At 39.5% G+C, this 21,882-nt stretch overlaps 3 protein-coding genes across 4 annotated transcripts; all 3 read right to left on the reverse strand.

The window, feature by feature from the left end:
* Nucleotides 1-3,185: 3,185 nt before the first annotated feature.
* On the reverse strand, nucleotides 3,186-8,216 carry LOC120309408 (proto-oncogene Mas-like). 2 transcript variants are annotated; one of them, XM_039346590.1, is made up of 4 exons: nucleotides 8,095-8,216; nucleotides 6,507-6,592; nucleotides 5,728-5,824; nucleotides 3,186-4,483 (listed from the first exon to the last, which is right to left on the reverse strand). In XM_039346590.1, the coding sequence occupies exons 2-4, from the start codon at nucleotides 6,532-6,534 to the stop codon at nucleotides 3,535-3,537; spliced, it is 1,074 nt and encodes a 357-aa protein (XP_039202524.1). In that variant the 5' UTR covers nucleotides 6,535-6,592; nucleotides 8,095-8,216; the 3' UTR covers nucleotides 3,186-3,534. The 2 variants fall into 2 exon arrangements, with proteins under 2 accessions (XP_039202524.1, XP_039202525.1); XM_039346591.1 differs by lacking the exon at nucleotides 8,095-8,216 and having other exon boundaries at nucleotides 6,507-6,653.
* A 2,227-nt stretch (nucleotides 8,217-10,443) lies between these two features.
* LOC120309409 (proto-oncogene Mas-like) lies at nucleotides 10,444-16,174 on the reverse strand. Its single transcript, XM_039346592.1, has 5 exons — nucleotides 16,041-16,174; nucleotides 14,448-14,533; nucleotides 13,725-13,764; nucleotides 12,227-12,606; nucleotides 10,444-11,810 (listed from the first exon to the last, which is right to left on the reverse strand). Exons 2-5 carry the CDS (start codon nucleotides 14,473-14,475, stop codon nucleotides 11,191-11,193), a joined length of 1,068 nt encoding a protein of 355 aa, XP_039202526.1. The 5' UTR covers nucleotides 14,476-14,533; nucleotides 16,041-16,174; the 3' UTR covers nucleotides 10,444-11,190.
* Nucleotides 16,175-18,465: 2,291 nt separating this feature from the next.
* Nucleotides 18,466-21,344, reverse strand: LOC120309413 (proto-oncogene Mas-like). The gene is made up of 2 exons (XM_039346599.1): nucleotides 21,340-21,344; nucleotides 18,466-20,138 (listed from the first exon to the last, which is right to left on the reverse strand). The coding sequence occupies exons 1-2, from the start codon at nucleotides 21,342-21,344 to the stop codon at nucleotides 19,178-19,180; spliced, it is 966 nt and encodes a 321-aa protein (XP_039202533.1). The 3' UTR covers nucleotides 18,466-19,177.
* Nucleotides 21,345-21,882: the final 538 nt, after the last annotated feature.

Raw genomic sequence — 21,882 nt, forward strand, 5'->3', positions numbered from 1 at the left:
TTTTGCAACTTTGCAGAAAGCATGGAAAAGAAGCAGTTAGTGATATAGTCATATCTTAAAGAAGAATCAACCAAAATCTACCAGCCTGAGATGCAGATTAACATGGATTTCAAATTCCCGGAAACCAACCACTTAAAGGGAGAACATCTTATGGCAGCCTTTGTTAATTGTGACAACAATTTATATTTATTATTTGTTAAGTTTGTATGCTGCCTTTATCTCTATTAAGGTGACTCTGAGTGGCTTGTTAAGCTAATGTACAAGAAACAATGCAGGCTTCCACCATTTTGACCGTTTAGTCCTGTGTGCCAATCTTACTGGTGAGGATATATATGTAACCAAATGCAGTCTTTCTTCTGGTTGGTTCAACCAAACAGACAAAATCTGGAAGGACTTTTTTGTGTGTGTGTCTCGAAAGAGAAGATTCCTGAAGGGAGCAGTAGGTCCCCATGGCCTATGGGGAAGTTACTGGTGGGTCTCCTTCTTTCTACTTTCCTTTGACATTCTCGTAAAAAAATGTGGTGTCAGGAGCAAGGAACCAAGAAAGACACAGAGGTTTACTCAGATTAGTTTCTTTATTGTTGCTCATCCTTTGACAGAAATCTTGCCAGACTAGAGCACAGTATGCATATTTATTTTATATACTCTGTTGAAAGCTGCAGGAGGGTCCACCCTGTGCCTCTTCCTTCATTCCAAGGATTCTTCGTCGATGTGCCTATTACTCCTTGGTAAAGACCTCCTCCCTCCTGCAATAATGTACATCTCACCCCATATGATAAATCCGTAATAACTTCCCCTTATCCCATTAACCATAATGGATGAATATTAAAATGCATGAAAATGTAGGAGAAGTATAGGCAAAACTGGTGGAGAGGGAGAGTTAAGTAAATAATCAGCCTACAGTTGTTATGTCCCCCCAAATGAGCCATATTCAGCCCACCTTGAATTCCATTGATGTTTATCTGGCTCTGATTTGGATTGGAACTTTAGGTGACAAGATTCTTGTTTATAAGCTTGAGCAATCACTGCCTTACACCAGGGGTTGACTGTGAAGAAACTGCAACAGATGAACCCCAGGAGGCACCAAGCCAGGAAGAACCAGAAGCTTATTAGAAATAGGCACTATCAGAACAGCTTTGAGTTCAGATAGTGAAATAGGGCATCCAAACCCTGGGCCTCCGGGATTAGAGCAGAGAGCAAAGCCAAGAAGCTCAGTGAGGCTCCTTGCCAAGCAGAGATCAACTTAATAGAAAGAAGTGGCTGCAATCTGATTTAAGAGAGAATACTGACCAGTCCAGTTTTTGTGTTGGAAACAACTATTCCATGTCCTGCCCTGCTGCGTTGCTCTAGTGTTCTAGAATTGCAGTAGTAAGTCACAGTTATAATTAAATGAGGCACCATGTGACTCCTTGTTCAACAACAAGAATCCCAGCACTTCGAGTTGCAATTGTTAAATGATCGCTCAAGTCATTAAATTGAGAGAGTCCCAGGTAAGAATCATTCACCCCACCCATCTCACTTCCATCTATGTCAGTGGTTCTCAACCTGTGGGTTGGGACCCCATTTGAGTTCGAACAGCCATTTCACGGGGGTCACCAAACAACACAGTCTGCCATTTTTCCCCCTTTTCCTTAGCTGTGCTTCCTTAGCTGTGCTTCCTTAGTTGTGCTTCCTTAGCTTTTGAAAGCCAATAGAATAGACTCTCTTGAATAGAGTCTAATTCTATTGGCTTTCAAAAGGCAATAGGAATTGTCGAGGCTGTCTCTGTCCTGCTGAACCCGCCAAAAGTCCCATTCTGCAAATGGTGCTGCAAGTTGTCTGAGTGAAGGCGAGCTGACTGGAAGTTTCCACCCCTCCCTGCTGAGCAACTACTAAAAATGTAAGTAAAAAAGGGCCGGGGTGGGAGGTGGGTGCAGGGAGGGTTGCTGGCACGCATGGGGCCCGGTGGATGCCTTACCTCCCTTGGGCTGGGCCAGCTGGTGGCCCACCCGGTGGTCAGCTTGCGCCATCTCTGCCGCTTGCCAGCTACGCCTCTGCCGCTTGCCAGCTACACCCTACGCATGGGGCAGCACCACGCATGCGCGGTGCTCCTGGGCAGGGAAAGTCCTTGACTTACAATCAGTTGGGTAGTCCTCGATTTACGATCGGTTGGGGATCGCAGCATTAAAAAGGTTGAGAACCACTGATCTATGTTCTTTTGGACACATTGCACAATGACAGTAGCAGGGGCAGCTCCAGGTTTCACTACCACACAGGTGACCTTCAGCACCAAGAGCTGTTTTCAAGATGGCAATCCTTTCCTTCTGCATGTAGACTTCAGAAAAGAAAATAATTCTTGAAGAAAACAACAAGCTTCTAAGAATAGTTTCTTTATTGCTGTTTGTCAATAGACAGGAATCTTGCCAGAGTAAAGCATACTCAGCATATCTATCAGATAAATCCTAAGAAGGTTTTAGAGAGGATCCCTTCTGAGCCTATTTCTGCATATCAATGACTCAAAACTGATTTGCCTGTTAGCTCCTTGAGAAAGAGGCCTTCCCTCCTGCGAACATGTCTCCAATTCTGTAACACAAATCAAATGAAATATTTATTTTGGTCATAGACCAGCATAAAAAGGGTAGAATGCAAACAAAAGCTGAAAAATTATTTCTATTATTTCTATTTCTAGTTCTGCCTAGCTACCTACATCTCTATCTCTCCCTCATCTATCATCATTATATCATCACCTCTATCTATCTATCTATCTATCTATCTATCTATCTATCTATCTATCTATCTATCTAATATCTATCATCTATACAAATACAAATACGCAAACACCCATACTCAAACCTTTATAAAACCCTCTGTTCCAAAAGTTGCCATAAATACAGAATTACAGAATACAAACCCAGATGAGGTTTGGGAATGAGAAGGAAGGTCTACTAAGGTCCTTCTATTCTAGAACTTTGCCAGGTGAGGTTGTTGCCCCCAAAAATAAGGACTTGAAATGGCTATAAAAGATTGGCAGGAAGGGAGTCTTACAATGAAAGAAGTGATATATCTTTAGTCAAGATAGAAAGCCACTAAGTAATGATTATTCATAATGAAATCATATTTTAAAATATAATTGAATTATATTATGTCTGAAATTTTTCAGGATCAAAAATGACGCATTTCATTTCAAGAAACCGTAACCTCTCTGGCAGATTTTTCCCTTATCTTTCATCTCCATCATATTTATATAAATGTGCATGTCACAAAGAAAGATGCGTAAGATAAATTACACATTTTTAAAAATTCCTTCAGTAAGACTTATTCCCAACAGTAATAATAAGAAATAAAAAGGAACTATATCAACTAAAACATTTCCGGTAAACAAGTGCTACAGATTGTAAAATACAGACACAGCAATACTTCCTGCTTCCATATCTTTGTTTTTAAGCATTTTGCTCAATAAATTGTATCCATTCTGTATATTCTTAAGGAAATCATATTTTATGTCCCAAATAATCCTGTATCTTCAAATATTTTATATGCAGTATTTATGACCCTTCACAACTGGTCTTCCTTCATGGTTTGCTGCTCTTCTGGGCTGCCCTTCTCATCCTTGAAGACTCTTTGCAGAGCAACCTTGTATGATGCTCTGGGCTGGTCCTTTCCTCTCTGCTTCCTCCCAATGAAAAAATAAAGGAGAGGGTTGATGCTGCTGTTGAGAGAGGCGCATCCTATCCCCATGGTCATGAGGAGGAGATTATAGGTATCAAAATAATGAATGACATAAAAGACATTCATTGGGAGAGAAAAGAGGAGGAAGAAAAGAAGAGCTAGAAAAATGGTGGTGAGCAACTTTCTTTGACTGCGTTGCGATTTAGACCTCATGTGAATCCAGAGAGTCACAGTGGACACAACCATGAGAGGTGTACAAAGTAAACCATTCACAATCAACTGGTATAAGAAAGGTGAACTTCCAAAGGTCTTGGTCTGGTGGAGAATGAAGTGCACTGCAGAGAGCAGGAAGGAGAGGATCCAGATGAGGCCACAAACCAGGATGGACAGATATGGAGGACGATGGCAGCGATGCCAGAGTGGGAAGAGGACCGCCACACACCTGTCCAGGCTGATGGCCGTCAGCAGAAACTGGCTAGCAGAATAGGTGAAGAAAAAGAGCTCAAAAAATAACAAGAAAAAGGTATCAACCACATATGTTCTTTGATTCAGAGTTAAGACGATCACAAATATTTCTGTCATAATGAGGGATGCGAGGACCCCAAAATCAGCCATGGAGAGATTCAGAATGAAAGTGGTGAAAGAATTCCTCTTAATGGAAAAGGCCAGGAGGTAAATGGTCCTTCCATTTCCCACCAGGCCTAAAATGCAAATAAGGACAATGAACCCATCGATAAGATTTCGTGTTAAATTATCGAACAGTTGATCATTAGGAAAAGGAAGGAATTCTTGTACTGTAGAAATATTTGGAGCAATTAAGGTCTCCTGACCTATCCTAATAACAAAAAGAGACAGAAAGAGAATCAGTCCTTGTTAGAGAAATAAATACACATATATAGTACATACATACACCCATACAAACACACATATATACACACAGATACACAAACACACACACACACAAACACACGCACACAAACATTTTCTTAACTTACACATATCAAGAGATATCTGCTTTTGGACCGCCTGATGGTAATTACTTCCCTAAAATTAAAGTTTCTTGCAAGGTGGAGAATTGCTACAATCAATTGTGATCCAAGTTTCTATGCAAAATCCCTCAAAGTCTATTTCAGGACAACTGACATCAATTCGCTTTATTAGCCATTGTGGCTGAGCGCAGAGTAGGGTTACCTGGTATTTGAACAGGTAGAAGGGCAACACAAACAATTGGAAAGGAGAAGAAATGTAGGGGGAAGATGCACCAATCATTTAATATTTACATTCTTTAGAATAACGGCCCCAACCTTCTGGGCACCAGGGGTTTTTCTGTGGACTGGGGGGGGGGAGTGGTTTTGTGCGTTGCCTGCATCCTGCAGATGGGTCTTCGCTTGTTTGTGCAGCCCAGTTTCTGGCAAGCTGTGGCTACGGACCAGACGTTGGGGACCCCTGCTTTACAGAGTAATGGATGACAAGTGTGTAAACAGGCACACAATGTGAAATGCACTTTGAGAGGAACATGCTAGTACTAGCAGTTAGCTGTCAGTGTGTAATTGATTAAGATCTTGTCAGTTTCAGTCAAAGTTTGTTAACTCCAATAACTATAGTTAGCATTTATTAGAGAAAAGCTGTTTACTTCGGTACTCAAAAAGTCAGACAATTTTAAACTCCATCTGTCGGTTGGAGGAAACGAGGGCAACAAGTAGCACATGTCCTCCTTATGACAGATGTCTACTGACTGTAGGTTAGAGAAAGTTATGATCGTGAGTTGATGGCCTTTTTCCCAAGCAAAGGAAAAAGGATGTGGGCCCATAGGTGAGATTTGTCATATGATCAAGAAAGTCCCATGGATTTCAACAAAGACCAACGAAGCGGAAATGTTCTCCTGATTACGTGAAGAGATTATATGGAGAGTTGAGCAACCTCCACCATAGAAGATTCCCTTCAAAAGAAAGGGATCCTTTCCCAGCAGGCACAAATGGACTGAGCAACAAAGCAATTCTCCTTTTGGAATATCATGAAACAACTGGATGGCTAACTCCATTCCTGCAAAGAAAATGTTTTGTATCATAATACCCTTACCAGTGGTATGTTTCCCAAATATCAGAGTAGTCATATATATCTTGGATTGATGCATTACCTATATCATATTCATATATATCTTGGATTGACACATTACCTAAGGAAGCAATAATAGTCAGTCATTAATTTGATCAATAACAGCAGGCAGAAAAATGCTAATGTGCTTTACAAACTTCATCCACATTGATTTCTTTCTTTCTGAATGGGAATCTCCGAATGTATAAATAAAATCATCCCCAATAGATGCCCCCCCATCGTTGCCCAGATAGCTATTAGCCAATAACCAGTCTTTGTGATCCTCTAATTACTTAACCTGATAATTAATTCAAAATAATTTTAAAAGTGCTCATTTTAAAAAGAAAAGTATTTTCCCCACTCTTGTTTTTCCATCATTTTTAGAAATGCTTCTGTGCGTCTAATCCCCGCCCCCCAATTAAACAAGAAAAAAGAGGTTCATTTCGTCCCTTGTGTCATTCCAAAGGACAATTCCAGGTTGACGTTGCCTGTAGGAAGTGACAGGTATCAGTGTGTTGATATTCTTAAATTCTCCGTAAGGCTTACTACTGTATAGGAATAATTCCATCAGAAGCCATTTTGTGAATGCACCCACTGAACGTTTTCAAAATGCCAATGCAATCCCCAACTCATGATTTGCTCCTAGAGTTTCAATTCTGGAATAAACTGACGAATCAATATGAACCCTTGAGGTTCTCGTTATCAATAGTACCCACAAAGGAAAGTAAATGTGTTATGGAATATAGTTTTCATGCTGTTCATACCTCCTGAGTAATCAAATTGCTGCTCCATTGTGCAAAAAGTGTTTGCTTGCTTAGAAAAGTTCAACTTCGTGGATAAGGTGGACAACCTGGGGAAATACAATTATTAAAAGAAAAGAAACGTCTGACCCTCAAAATGGCTTAAAGGAATTGTGTTCTTGGGGAATTCAAAGCCATTGTCGGTTTGCCATTCGCCCAAAACAAGGATAGCCCTTCCTACCTTTCAATCAAGCAATACAATTTATTTACAATTCAAAACCAAAGGAATCAAAAGACCAGAAGACCAACAACCATTAAAAGGGAATTTTAAAAAATAAGATTTTTTTTCCGGAAAGATAGCAGTTAACAATTAATAGCATGATTTTAGAAAAAAAATTAACAATAGCAATAGCACTCTGTAGAGATGACCTGATGAAATAACTCATGGATTAAAAGAGTTAAACCTTTTTTTATGGATCTTGCTTATTAGCTGGGAGCAGCTGAATAAACAGATTTCCTTATCTTCAAATTTTGCTCTAAAACAAAATGCTCCAAACATTGTTTAAAATCCTTCGATGTTCCTAGCTGTTTTATAGCAATTAACACTTAGACGTGTACACTACTTCATAGCACTTTACAGCCGTCTCTAAGTGGTGTACAGAATCAGCCTATTGCCCCCAACAAATGAGGTCTTCATTTTACTGACCTTGGAAGGATAGAAAGCTGAGTCAACCTTGGGTCGGTGAGAATCGAACTGCTGGCAGTTGGCAGAATTAATCTATACTACTGCATTCTAACCACTGCTCCACCACGGCTCTTCAATAACAACAACAACAACAATAATAATACTTGGAAGGCACCTTGGAGGTCATCTAATCCAACCATTGTTCAGGCAGGAAACCCTATTTCATTTTAGACAAATGGCTGTCCAGTCTCTCCTTAAAAGCCTCCAGTATTGGAGCATTCACAGCTTCTAGAGGCAGGTTGTTCCATTGATTTATTGTTCTAACTGTCCGGAGGTTTCTCCTTAGTTCTAGGTTGCTACTCTCATTGATTGGTTTCCATCCTTGCTTCTTGTCCTGCCTTCAGGCGCTTTGGAGAATGGCTTGACTCCCTCTTCTTTGGGGCAGCCCCTGAGATATTGGAACTCTACTATCAATTCCCCCCTCATGCTTCTCTTCATTAAACTAGACATACCCAATTCCAGCAACCGTTCCTTATATGTTTTAGCCTTCAGTCCCCTAATCATCTTTGTTGCTCTTCTCTGTACTCTTTCTAGAGTCTCAACATCTTTTTTTACATCGTGGTGACCAAAACTGGATGCCGTATTCCAAGTGTGGCCTTACCAAGGCATTGTAAAGTGGTATTAACACTTCAAATGATCTTGATTCTATACTAATTAAGATTAACTGAAGTCATATATGAGAAGATTGTTATCATACCTTACTGAAAAAAAATGCTGCTCAATTGAGTTCCATTATGGGGCAGAAGACACTACTGGATTAGCTGATCCCATACTAATGGGCTCCTAGTCCTACTCTGGTCTCAAAAAGGAACATTTTGCAGATAATAAATGACCCCAACACAAACTCTGCCTTTACTGCAGACGTACCTGGTGATAATGGTCTGGATGGTCTCTTTGGGGATCTAAGGATGAGATCTTTTTCCAGTGAATCCTGTTAGTTGGCAATTGATGCAGTTACAGTCAGAAAGAGGAACTGAGCTGGACCCAGCTGCAAACTTTCTGAGAGAAATAAGAATAAGTTGTCTGATGTTCTTCTCTGAATATCGCAACTTTGCAGAAAGGATGGCAAAGAAGCAGTTAGTGATATAGTCATATCTTAAAGAAGAATCAACCAAAATGTACCAGCCTGAGATGCAGATTAACATGGATTTCAAATTCCTGGAAACCAACCACTTAAAGGAAGAACATCTTATGGCAGCCTTTGTTAATTGTGACAACAATTTATATTTATTATTTGTTAAGTTTGTATGCTGCCTATATCTCCATTAAGGTGACTCTGAGTGGCTTGTTAAGCTAATGTACCAAGAAACAATGTAGGCTTCCACCATTTTGACCATTTAGTCCTGTCTGCCAATCTTACTGGTGAGGATATATATGTAACCAAATGCAGTCTTTATTCTGGTTGGTTCAACCAAACAGACAAAACTTGGAAGGACTTTTTTGTGTGTGTGTCTGGAAGGAGAAGATTCCTGAAGGGAGCAGTAGGTTCTCATGGCCTATGGAGAAGATACTGGTGGGTCTCCTTCTTTCTACTTTCCTTTGAAATTCTCTTAAAAACATGGTGGTGTCAGGAACAAGGAACCAAGAAAGACACAGAGGTTTACTCTGATCAGTTTCTTTATTGTTGCTCACCCATTGACAGGAATCTTGCCAGACTAGAGCACAATATGCATATCTATTTTATATACTCTGTGAAAGGCTGCAGGAGGGTCCACCCTGTGCCTCTTCCTTCATTCCAAGGATTCTTGGTCAATGTGCCTTTTACTCCTTGGCAAAAAACCCTTCCCTCCTGCGATAATGTACATCCCACCCCATATGGTAAATCTGTAATAACTTTCCCTTATCCCATTAACCATAATGGATGAATATTAAAATGCATGAAAATGTAGGAGAAGTATCAGTAAAGCTGGTGGAGAGTGAGAGTTAAGTAAATAATCAGCCTAGAGTTGTTATGTCCCCAAAATGATCCATATTCAGCCCACCTTGAATTCCATTGATGCTTATCTGGCTCTGATTTGGATTGGAACTTTAGGTGAGAAGATTCTTGTTTATAAGCTTGTGCAATCACTGCCTTACACCAGGGGTTGGACTCTGACTCTGAAGAAACTGCAACAGATGAACCCCAGGAGGCACCAAGCCAGGAAGAACCAGAAGCTTATTAGAAATAGGCACTATCAGAACAGCTTTGAGTTCAGATAGTGAAATAGGGCCTCCAAACCCTGGGCCTCCGGGATTAGAGCAGAGAGCAAAGCAAAGAAGCTCAGTGAGGCTCCTTGCCAAGCAGAGATCAACTTAATTGAAACAAGTTGCTGCAATCTAATTTAAGCGAGAGTGCTGACCAGTTGAGTTTTTGTGTTGGAAACAACTATTCCATGTCCTGCCCTGCTGCGTTGCTCTAGTGTTCTAGAATTGCAGTAGCAAGTCACAGTTATAATTAAATGACGCACCAAGTGACTCCTTGTTCAACAACAAGAATCCCAGCACTTCGAGTTGCAATTGTTAAATGATCGCTCAAGTCATTAAATTGAGGGAGTCCCAGGTAAGAATCATTCACCCCACCCATCTCACTTCCATCTATGTTCTTTTGGACACATTGCACAATGACAGTAGCAGGGGCAGCTCCAGGTTCCACTACCACACAGGTGACCTTCAGCACCACGGGCTGTTTTCAAGATGGCAATCCTTTCCTTCTGCATGTAGACTTCAGAAAAGAAAACAATTCTTGAAGAACACAACAAGCTTCTAAGAATAGTTTCTTTATTGCTGTTTGTCAATAGACAGGAATCTTGCCAGAGTAAAGCACACTCAGCATATCTATCAGATAAATCCTAAGAAGGTTTTAGAGAGGATCCCTTCTGAGCCTCTTTCTGCATATCAATGACTCAAAACTGGTTTGCCTGTTAGCTCCTTGAGAAAGAGGCCTTCCCTCCTGTCAACATGTCTCCAATTCCATAACACAAATCAAATGAAATCTTTATTTTGGTCATAGACCAGCATAAAAAGAGTAGAATGCAAACAAAAGCTGAAAAAAATATTTCTATTATTTCTATTCCTAGTTCATCCAAGCTACCTACATCTCTCCCTCATCTATCATCATTATATCATGACCTCTATCTATCTATCTATCTATCTATCTATCTGTCTGTCTGTCTGTCTGTCTGTCTGTCTGTCTGTCTGTCTGTCTGTCTGTCTGTCTGTCTGTCTATCTATCTATCATATATCTATCATCTATACAAAAACACAAACACCCATACTCAAACCTTTATAAAACCCTCTATTCCAAAAGTAGCTATATATACAGAATTACAGAATACAAACCCAGATGAGTTTTGCGAATGAGAAGGAAGGTCTACTAAGGTCCTTCTATTCTAGAACTTTGCCAGGTGAGGTTGTTGCCACCTACAAATAAGGACTTGAAATGCCTATAAAAGATTGGCAGGAAGGGAGTCTTACAATGAAAGAAGCGATATATCTTTAGTCAAGAAAGAAAGCCACTAAATAATGATTATTCATAATGAAATCTTATTTTAAAATATAATTGAATTATATTGTGTCTGAAATTTTTCAGGATCAAAAATGACACATTTCATTTTAAGAAACCGTAACCTCTCTGGCAGATTTTTTCCTTATCTTTCATCTCCATTATATTTATATAAATGTGCATGTCACAAAGAAAGATGCGTAAGCTAAATTACACATTTTTAAAAATTCCTTCAGTAAGACTTATTCCCAACAGTAATTATAATGAAATAAAAAGGAGCTATATCAATTAAAACATTTCCGGTAACCAAATGCTTCAATTGAAAAATACAGACATAGCAATACTTCCTGCTTCCATATCTTTTTTTTTAAGCACTTTGCTCAGTAAATTGTATCCATTCTGTATATTCTTAAGGAAATCATATTTTATGTTCCTAATAATCCTGTAGCATCAAATATTTTATATGCAGTATTTATGACCCTTCACAACTGGTCTTCCTTCATGGTTTTCTGCTTTTCTGGGCTGCCCTTCTCATCCTTGAAGACTCTTTGCAGAGCAACCTTGTATGATGCTCTGGGCTGATCCTTTCCTCTCTGCTTCCTCCCAATGAAAAAATAAAGGAGGGGGTTGATGCTGCTGTTGAGAGAGGCGCATCCTATCCCAATGGTCATGAGGAGGACATTATAGGTATCAAAATATTCAATGACATAAAAGACATTCATTGGGAGAGAAAAGAGGAGGAAGAAAAGAAGAGCTAGAAAAATGGTGGTGAGCAACTTTCTTTGACTGCGTTGCGATTTAGACCTCATGTGAATCCAGAGAGTCACAGTGGACACAACCATGAGAGGTGTACAAAGTAAACCATTCACAATCAACTGGTATAACAAAGGTGAACTTCCAAAAGCCTTGGTCTGGTGGAGAAGGAAGTGCACTGCAGAGAGCAGGAAGGAGAGGATCCATATGAGGCCACAAACCAGGGTGGACAGATATGGGGGACGATGGCAGCGATGCCAGAGTGGGAAGAGGACAGCCACACACCTGTCCAGGCTGATGGCCGTCAGCAGAAACTGGCTAGCAGAATAGGTGAAGAAAAAGAGCTCAAAAAATAACAAGAAAAAGGTATCAACCACATATGTCCTTTGATTCAGAGTTAAGACGGTGACAAATATTTCTGTCATAATGAGGGATTATCGAACAGTTGATCATAAGGAAAAGGAAGGAATTCTTGTATTGCAGAAATATTAGGAGCAATTAAGGTCTCCTGATCTATCCTAATAACAAAAAGAGACAGAAATAGAATCAGTCCTTCTTAGAGAAATAAATACATATATATATAGTACATACATACACCCATACAAAGACACATATATACACACAGACACACAAACACACACACAGAAACATTTTCTTAACTTACACATATCAAGAGATATCTGCTTTTGGACCGCCTGATGGCAATTACATCCCTAAAATTAAAGTTTCTTGCAAGGCTAGCAGAATAGGTGAAGAAAAACAACTCAAAAAGTAGGAAGAAAATGGTATCAACGTGTGTTCTTTGACTCAGAATTAAGGCTGTCGAAAATATAGCTGCCATAATGAGGGATGCGAGGACCCCAAAATCAGCAATGGAGAGATTCAGGATATAAGTGGTGAAAGAATTCCTCTTAATGGAAAAGGCCAGGAGATAAATGGTCTTTCCATTTCCCACCAGGCCTAAAATGCAAATAAGGGCAATGAACCCACTGATAAGATTTCGTGTTAAATTATCAAAGATCTGAGCATTAGGTGAAGAAAAAGTTTCTGGCATTTCAGAAATATTTAGAGCAATTTTAGTAGTATTGGAAGGAATGTTGGTCACTTCAGAACCACTCCCAGAAATTTCAGCAATATTAATCATCCTAATAACAAAAAGAGACAGAAAGAGAATCAGTCCTTGTTAGAGAAATACATACTTATATACTGTACATACATACATACACACACAAACGCACATACACACACAAATGCACATACACACACATGTACATTTTCACACACACAAACACACAGGCAGACACACAAACACATGCACAGACACACATTTTCTTACTTACACATATCAAGACATATCTCCTTTTCGGCCGCCTGATGGCAATTACATCCCTAAAATTAAAGTTTCTTGCAAGGTTGGAGAATTGCTACACTCAATCGTGACCCAAGCTTCTATGCAAAATCCTTCAAAGTCCATTTCAGGACAACTGGAGCCAATTTCCTTTATTAGCCATTGTGGCTGAGGGCAGAGTAGGGTTACCTGATATTTGAACAGGCTTGTTTGCGTGACCCCGTTTCTGGCAAACTGTGACCACGGACCAGGCATTGGGGACCCTTGCTTTAGAGAGTAAGGGATGACAAGTGTGCAAACAGGCACACAATGTGAAATGCCCTTTGAGAGGAACATGCTAGTACTAGCAGTTAGCTTTCAGTGTGTAATTGATTAAGATCTTGTCAATTTCAGGTCAGAGTTTGTTAACTTTAATAACTATACTTAGCATTTATTAGACAAAAGGTGTTTACTTTGGTACTCAAAAACTCAAGACAATTTTAAACTCCATCTGTCGGTTGGAGGAAAGGAGGGCAACAAGTAGCACATGTCCTCCTTACGACAGATGTCTACTGACTGTAGGTTAGAGAAAGTTATGATCAAAGGTTCTGGAGATCGTGAGTTGATGGCCTTTTTCCCAAGCAAAGGAAAAAGGATGTGGGCGTATAGGTGAGATTTGTCATATGATCAAGAAAGTCCCATGGATTTCAACAAAGACCAACAAAGCGGAAATGTTCTCCTGATTATGTGAAGAGATTATATGGAGAGTTGAGCAACCTCCACCATAGAAGATTCCCTTCAAAAGAAAGGGATCCTGTTCCAGCAGGCACAAATGGGCTGAGCAACAAAGCAATTCTCCTTTCGGAATATCATGAAATTACTGGATGGCTAACTCCATTCCTGCAAAGAAAATGTTTTGTATCATAATACACTTACGAGTGGTATGTCTCCCAAATAAGATGGATTGATGCATTACCTAAGGAAGCAATAATAGTCAGTCATTGATTTGATCAATAACAGCAGGCAGAAAAATGCTAATGTGCTTTATAATCTTCATTCACATTGATTTCTTTCTTTCTGAATGGGAATCTCTGAATGTATAAATAAAAAAAATCCCCAATAGATGTCCCCCCCATCGTTGCCCAGACAGCTAGTAGCCAATAATCAGTCTTTATGATCCTCTAATTACTTAACCTGATAATTAATTCAAAATAATTTTAAAAGTGCTCATTTAAAAAGTAAAGTATTTTCTCCACTCTTGTTTTTCCATCATTTTTAGAAATGCTTCTGTGCATCTAATCTTTCCCCCCTAATTAAAGAAGAACAAAGAGGTTGATTTTATCCCTTGTGTCCTTCCAAAGGACAATTCCAGGTTGACGTTGCCTGTAGGAAGTGACAGGTATCAGTGTGCTGATATTCTTAAATTCTCCGTAAGACTTACTACTTTATATGAATAAATCCATCAGAAGCCATTTTGTGAATGCACCCACTGAATGTTTTCAAAATGCCAATGCAATCCCCAACTCATGATTTGCTCCTAGAGTTTCAATTCTGGAATAAACTCACGAATCACTATGAACCCTTGAGGTTTTCTTTGTCAATAGTACCCACAAAGGAAAGGAAATGTGTTATGGAATATAGTTTTCATGCTTTTCATACCTCCTGAGTAATCAAATTGCTGCTCCATTGTGCAAAAAGTGTTTGCTTGCTTAGAAAAGTTCAAATTCGCGGATAAGGTGGACAACCTGGGGAAATACAATTATTAAAGGAAAACAAACTTCTGACCGTCAAAATGGCTGAAAGGAATTGTGTTGTTGGGGAATTCAAAGCCATTGTCGGTTTGCCATTCGTCCAAACAAGGGTAGCCCTTCCTACCTTTCAATCAAGCAATACAATTTATTTACAGTTCAAAACCAAAGGAATCAAAAGACCAGAAGACCAACAACCATTAAAAGGGAATTTTAAAAAATAAGATTTATTTTTTGGAAAGATGGCAGTTAACAATTAATAGCATGAGATTAGAAAAAAATTAACAATAGCAATAGCACTCTGTAGAGATGACCTGATGAAATAACTCATGGATTAAAAGAGTTAAACCTTTTTTTATGGATCTTAGTTATTAGCTGGGAGCAGCTGAATGAATAGATTTCCTTATCTTCAAATTTTGCTCTAAAACAAAATGCTCCAAACACTGTTTAAAATGCTTCCATGTTCCTAGCTGTTTCCTAGCAATTAGCACTTAGACGTGTATATCACTTCAAAGCACATTACAGCCGTCTCTAAGTGGTGTACAGAATCAGCCTATTGCCCCCAACAAATGAGGTCTTCATTTTACTGACCTTGGAAGGGTAGAAAGCTGAGTCAACCTTGGGTCGGTGAGAATCGAACTGCTGGCAGTTGGCAGAAATTAACCTATACTACTGCATTCTAACCACTGCTCAACCACGGCTCTTCAATAACAACAACAATAACAACAACAAATATAATAATAGTTGGAAGGCACCTTGGAGGTCATCTAATCCAACTATTGTTCAGGCAGGAAACCCTATATCGTTTTAGACAAATGGCTGTCCAGTCTCTCCTTAAAAGCCTCCAATGTTGGAGTATTCACAGCTTCTAGAGGCAGGTTGTTCCATTGATTTATTGTTCTAACTGTCCGGAGGTTTCTCCTTAGTTCTAGGTTGCTTTTCTCCTTGATTGGTTTCCATCATTGCTTCTTGTCCTGCCTTCAGGCGCTTTGGAGAATGGCTTGACTCCCTCCTCTTTGGGGCAACCCCTGAGATATTGCAACTCTGCTATCAATTCCCCCCTCATCCTTCTCTTCATTAAACTAGACATACCCAATTCCAGCAACCGTTCCTTATATGTTTTAGCCTTCAGTCCCTAACCATCTTTGTTGCTCTTCTCTGTACTCTTTCTAGAGTCTCAACATCTTTTTTACATCGTGGTGACCAAAACTGGATGCAGTATTCCAAGCATGGCCTTACCAGGCATTTTAAAGTGGTATTAACACTTCACATGATCTTGATTCTATACTTATTAAGATTGACTGAAGTCAGATATGAGAAGATTGTTATCATACCGTACTGGAAAAAAATGCTGCTCAATTGAGTTCCATCACAGGGCAGACGACACTACTGGATTAGGTGTTCCCATACTAATGGGGTCCTAGTCCTACTCTGGTCTCAAAAAGGAACATTTTGCAGATAATAAATGACCCCAACACAAACTCTGCCTTTACCGCAGACGTACCTGGTGATAATGGGAAGAATCTCAAATGGAAGCAGTTGGTCTCTTTGGGAATCTAAGGATGAGATCTTTTTCCAGTGAATCCCGTTACTTGGCACTTGATGCAGTTACAGTCAGAAAGAGGAACTGAGCTGGACCCAGCTGCAAACTTTCTGAGAGAAATAAGAATAACTTGTCTGATGTTCTTCTCTGAATTTTGCAACTTTGCAGAAAGCATGGAAAAGAAGCAGTTAGTGATATAGTCATATCTTAAAGAAGAATCAACCAAAATCTACCAGCCTGAGATGCAGATTAACATGGATTTCAAATTCCTGGAAACCAGACATTTAAAGGAAGAACATCTTATGGCAGCCATTGTTAATTGTGACAAAAAATTATATTTATTATTTGTTAAGTTTGTATGCTGCCTTTATCTCTATTAAGGTGACTCTGAGTGGCTTGTTAAGCTAATGTACAAGAAACAATGCAGGCTTCCACCATTTTGACCGTTTAGTCCTGTGTGCCAATCTTACTGGTGAGGATATATATGTAACCAAATGCAGTCTTTCTTCTGGTTGGTTCAACCAAACAGACAAAATCTGGAAGGACTTTTTGGTGTGTGTGTCTCGAAAGAGAAGATTCCTGAAGGGAGCAGTAGGTCCCCATGGCCTATGGGGAAGTTACTGGTGGGTCTCCTTCTTTCTACTTTCCTTTGACATTCTCGTAAAAAAATGTTGTGTCAGGAGCAAGGAACCAAGAAAGACACAGAGGTTTACTCAGATTAGTTTCTTTATTGTTGCTCATCCTTTGACAGAAATCTTGCCAGACTAGAGCACAATATGCATATCTATTTTACATACTCTGTTGAAGGCTGCAGGAGGGTCCACCCTGTGCCTCTTCCTTCATTCCAAGGATTCTTCGTCGATGTGCCTATTACTCCTTGGTAAAGACCTCCTCCCTCCTGCAATAATGTACATCTCACCCCATATGATAAATCCGTAATAACTTTCCCTTATCCCATTAACTATAATGGATGAATATTAAAATGCATGAAAATGTAGGAGAAGTATCAGTAAAGCTGGTGGAGAGGGAGAGTTAAGTAAATAATCAGCCTACAGTTGTTATGTCCCCAAAATGATCCATATTCAGCCCACCTTGAATTCCATTGATGCTTATCTGGCTCTGATTTGGATTGGAACTTTAGGTGACAAGATTCTTGTTTATAAGCTTGAGCAATCACTGCCTTACACCAGGGGTTGGACTCTGACTCTGAAGAAACTGCAACAGATGAACCCCAGGAGGCACCAAGCCAGGAAGAACCAGAAGCTTATTAGAAATAGGCACTATCAGAACCGCTTTGAGATCAGATAGTGAAATAGGGCCTCCAAACCCTGGGCCTCCGGGATTAGAGCAGAGAGCAAAGCAAAGAAGCTCAGTGAGGCTCCTTGCCAAGCAGAGATCAACTTAATAGAAAGAAGTGGCTGCAATCTGATTTAAGCGAGAGTGCTGACCAGTTGAGTTTTTTGTGTTGGAAACAACTATTCCATGTCCTGCCCTGCTGCGTTGCTCTAGTGTTCTAGAATTGCAGTAGCAAGTCACAGTTATAATTAAATGAGGCACCAAGTGACTCCTTGTTCAACAACAAGAATCCCAGCACTTCGAGTTGCAATTGTTAAATGATCGCTCAAATCATTAAATTGAGGGAGTCCCAGGTAAGAATCATTCACCCCACCCATCTCACTTCCATCTATGTTCTTTTGGACACATTGCACAATGAGAGTAGCAGGGGCAGCTCCAGGTTCCACTACCACACAGGTGACCTTCAGCACCAAGGGCTGTTTTCAAGATGGCAATCCTTTCCTTCTGCATGTAGACTTCAGAAAAGAAAACAATTCTTGAAGAACACAACAAGCTTCTAAGAATAGTTTCTTTATTGCTGTTTGTCAATAGACAGGAATCTTGCCAGAGTAAAGCACACTCAGCATATCTATCAGATAAATCCTAAGAAGGTTTTAGAGAGGATCCCTTCTCAATCACTTTATGCATATCAATGACTCAAAACTGATTTGCCTGTTAGCTCCTTGAGAAAGAGGCCTTCCCTCCTGCAAACATGTCTCCAATTCTATAACACAAATCAAATGAAATCTTTATTTTGGTCATAGACCAGCATAAAAAGAGTAGAATGCAAACAAAAGCTGAAAAAATATTTTTATTATTTCTATTTCTAGTTCATCCATGCTACCTACATCTCTATCTCTCCCTCATCTATCATCATTATATCATGACCTCTATCTATCTGTCTGTCTTTCTGTCTGTCTATCTATCTATCTATCTATGTATCTATCTATCTATCTATCTATCTATCTATCTATCTATCTATCTATCTATCTATCTATCTATCTATCTATCTATCTAATATCTATCATCTATACAAATACACAAACACCCATACTCAAACCTTTATAAAATCCTGTGTTCCAAAAGTAGCCTTATATACAGAATTACAGAATACAAACCCAGATGAGGTTTGGGAATGAGAAGGAAGGTCTACTAAGGTCCTTCTATTCTAGAACTTTGCCAGGTGAGGTTGTTGCCACCTACAAATAAGGACTTGAAATTGCTATAAAAGATTGGCAGGAAGGGAGTCTTACAATGAAAGAAGCAATATATCTTTAGTCAAGAAAGAAAGCCACTAAGTAATGATTATTCATAATGAAATCTTATTTTAAAATATAATTGAATTATATTATGTCTGAAATTTTTCAGGATCAAAAATGACACATTTCATTTCAAGAAACCGTAACCTCTCTGGCAGATTTTTCCCTTATCTTTCATCTCCATTATATTTATGTAAATGTGCATGTCACAAAGAAAGATGCGTAAGATAAATTACACATTTTAAAAAATTCCTTCAGTAAGACTTATTCCCAACAGTAATTATAATGAAATAAAAAGGAACTTTATCAACTAAAACTTTTCCGGTAACCAAATGCTTCAATTGAAAAATACAGACACAGCAATACTTCCTGCTTCCATATCTTTCTTTTTAAGCACTTTGCTCAGTAAATTGTATCCATTCTGTATATTCTTAAGGAAAGCATGTTTTATGTCCCAAATAATCCTGTATCTTCAAATATTTTATATGCAGTATTTATGACCCTTCACAACTGGTCTTCCTTCATGGTTTGCTGCTCTTCTGGGCTGCCCTTCTCATCCTTGAAGACTCTTTGCAGAGCAACCTTGTATGATGCTCTGGGCTGGTCCTTTCCTCTCTGCTTCCTCCCAATGAAAAAATAAAGGAGAGGGTTGATGCTGCTGTTGAGAGAGGCGCATCCTAGCCCAATGGTCATGAGGAGGACATTATAGGTATCAAAATAATGAATGACATAAAAGACATTCATTGGGAGAGAAAAGAGGAGGAAGAAAAGAAGAGCTAGAAAAATGGTGGTGAGCAACTTTCTTTGACTGCGTTGCGATTTAGACCTCATGTGAATCCAGAGAGTCACAGTGGAGACAACCATGAGAGGTGTACAAAGTAAACCATTCACAATCAACTGGTATAACAAAGGTGAACTTCCAAAAGTCTTGGTCTGGTGGAGAAGGAAGTGCACTGCAGAGAGCAGGAAGGAGAGGATCCAGATGAGGCCACAAACCAGGGTGGACAGATATGGAGGACGATGGGAGCGATGCCAGAGAGGGAAGAGGACAGCCACACACCTGTCCAGGCTGATGGCCGTCAGCAGAAACTGGCTAGCAGAATAGGTGAAGAAAAAGAGCTCAAAAAATAACAAGAAAAAGGTATCAACCACATATGTTCTTTGATTCAGAGTTAAGACGGTCACAAATATTTCTGTCATAATGAGGGATGCGAGGACCCCAAAATCAGCCATGGAGAGATTCAGAATGAAAGTGGTGAAAGAATTCCTCTTAATGGAAAAGGCCAGGAGGTAAATGGTCCTTCCATTTCCCACCAGGCCTAAAATGCAAATAAGGACAATGAACCCATCGATAAGATTTTGTGTTAAATTATCGAACAGTTGATCATTAGGAAAAGGAAGGAATTCTTGTACTGTAGAAATATTTGTAGAAATATTTGGAGCAATTAAGGTCTCCTGACCTATCCTAATAACAAAAAGAGACAGAAAGAGAATCAGTCCTTGTTAGAGAAATAAATACACATATATAGTACATACATACACCCATACAAACACACATATATACACACAGATACACAAACACACACACACACAAACACACGCACACAAACATGTTCTTAACTTACACATATCAAGAGATATCTGCTTTTGGACCGCCTGATGGTAATTACTTCCCTAAAATTAAAGTTTCTTGCAAGGTGGAGAATTGCTACAATCAATTGTGATCCAAGTTTCTATGCAAAATCCCTCAAAGTCTATTTCAGGACAACTGACATCAATTCGCTTTATTAGCCATTGTGGCTGAGCGCAGAGTAGGGTTACCTGGTATTTGAACAGGTAGAAGGGCAACACAAACAATTGGAAAGGAGAAGAAATGTAGGGGGAAGATGCACCAATCATTTAATATTTACATTCTTTAGAATAACGGCCCCAACCTTCTGGGCACCAGGGGTTTTTCTGTGGACTGGGGGGGGGGAGTGGTTTTGTGCGTTGCCTGCATCCTGCAGATGGGTCTTCGCTTGTTTGCGCAGCCCAGTTTCTGGCAAGCTGTGGCTACGGACCAGACGGTGGGGACCCCTGCTTTACAGAGTAATGGATGACAAGTGTGTAAACAGGCACACAATGTGAAATGCACTTTGAGAGGAACATGCTAGTACTAGCAGTTAGCTGTCAGTGTGTAATTGATTAAGATCTTGTCAGTTTCAGTCAAAGTTTGTTAACTCCAATAACTATAGTTAGCATTTATTAGAGAAAAGCTGTTTACTTCGGTACTCAAAAAGTCAGACAATTTTAAACTCCATCTGTCGGTTGGAGGAAACGAGGGCAACAAGTAGCACATGTCCTCCTTATGACAGATGTCTACTGACTGTAGGTTAGAGAAAGTTATGATCGTGAGTTGATGGCCTTTTTCCCAAGCAAAGGAAAAAGGATGTGGGCCCATAGGTGAGATTTGTCATATGATCAAGAAAGTCCCATGGATTTCAACAAAGACCAACGAAGCGGAAATGTTCTCCTGATTACGTGAAGAGATTATATGGAGAGTTGAGCAACCTCCACCATAGAAGATTCCCTTCAAAAGAAAGGGATCCTTTCCCAGCAGGCACAAATGGACTGAGCAACAAAGCAATTCTCCTTTTGGAATATCATGAAACAACTGGATGGCTAACTCCATTCCTGCAAAGAAAATGTTTTGTATCATAATACCCTTACCAGTGGTATGTTTCCCAAATATCAGAGTAGTCATATATATCTTGGATTGATGCATTACCTATATCATATTCATATATATCTTGGATTGACACATTACCTAAGGAAGCAATAATAGTCAGTCATTAATTTGATCAATAACAGCAGGCAGAAAAATGCTAATGTGCTTTACAAACTTCATCCACATTGATTTCTTTCTTTCTGAATGGGAATCTCCGAATGTATAAATAAAATCATCCCCAATAGATGCCCCCCCATCGTTGCCCAGATAGCTATTAGCCAATAACCAGTCTTTGTGATCCTCTAATTACTTAACCTGATAATTAATTCAAAATAATTTTAAAAGTGCTCATTTTAAAAAGAAAAGTATTTTCCCCACTCTTGTTTTTCCATCATTTTTAGAAATGCTTCTGTGCGTCTAATCCCCGCCCCCCAATTAAACAAGAAAAAAGAGGTTCATTTCGTCCCTTGTGTCATTCCAAAGGACAATTCCAGGTTGACGT

This window comes from Crotalus tigris, unplaced genomic scaffold, assembly GCF_016545835.1.
Source record: "Crotalus tigris isolate CLP2741 ecotype Arizona unplaced genomic scaffold, ASM1654583v1 scf7180000018016.4438896, whole genome shotgun sequence".
Taxonomy (NCBI): Eukaryota; Metazoa; Chordata; class Lepidosauria; order Squamata; family Viperidae; genus Crotalus; species Crotalus tigris.

Bases quoted from the DNA above. Each gene is read 5' to 3' on its own strand.
- LOC120309408 (XM_039346590.1), bottom strand. From the start codon at position 6,534: ATGGAGCAGCAATTTGATTACTCAGGAG. The intron at 5,825-6,506 runs GTATGAACAGCA...TTGCTTCCTTAG, and splicing joins GCAATTTGATTACTCAGGAG to GTAATGTGTCAATCCAAGAT. The intron at 4,484-5,727 runs GTAAGGGTATTA...TTTTGTTATTAG, and splicing joins ATTTGGGAAACATACCACTG to GATAGGTCAGGAGACCTTAA.
- LOC120309409 (XM_039346592.1), bottom strand. From the start codon at position 14,475: ATGGAGCAGCAATTTGATTACTCAGGAG. The intron at 13,765-14,447 runs GTATGAAAAGCA...TTGCTTCCTTAG, and splicing joins GCAATTTGATTACTCAGGAG to GTAATGCATCAATCCATCTT. The intron at 11,811-12,226 runs AGTTGTTTTTCT...TCTTGTTATTTT, and splicing joins CATTTTCTTCCTACTTTTTG to TTGAGCTCTTTTTCTTCACC.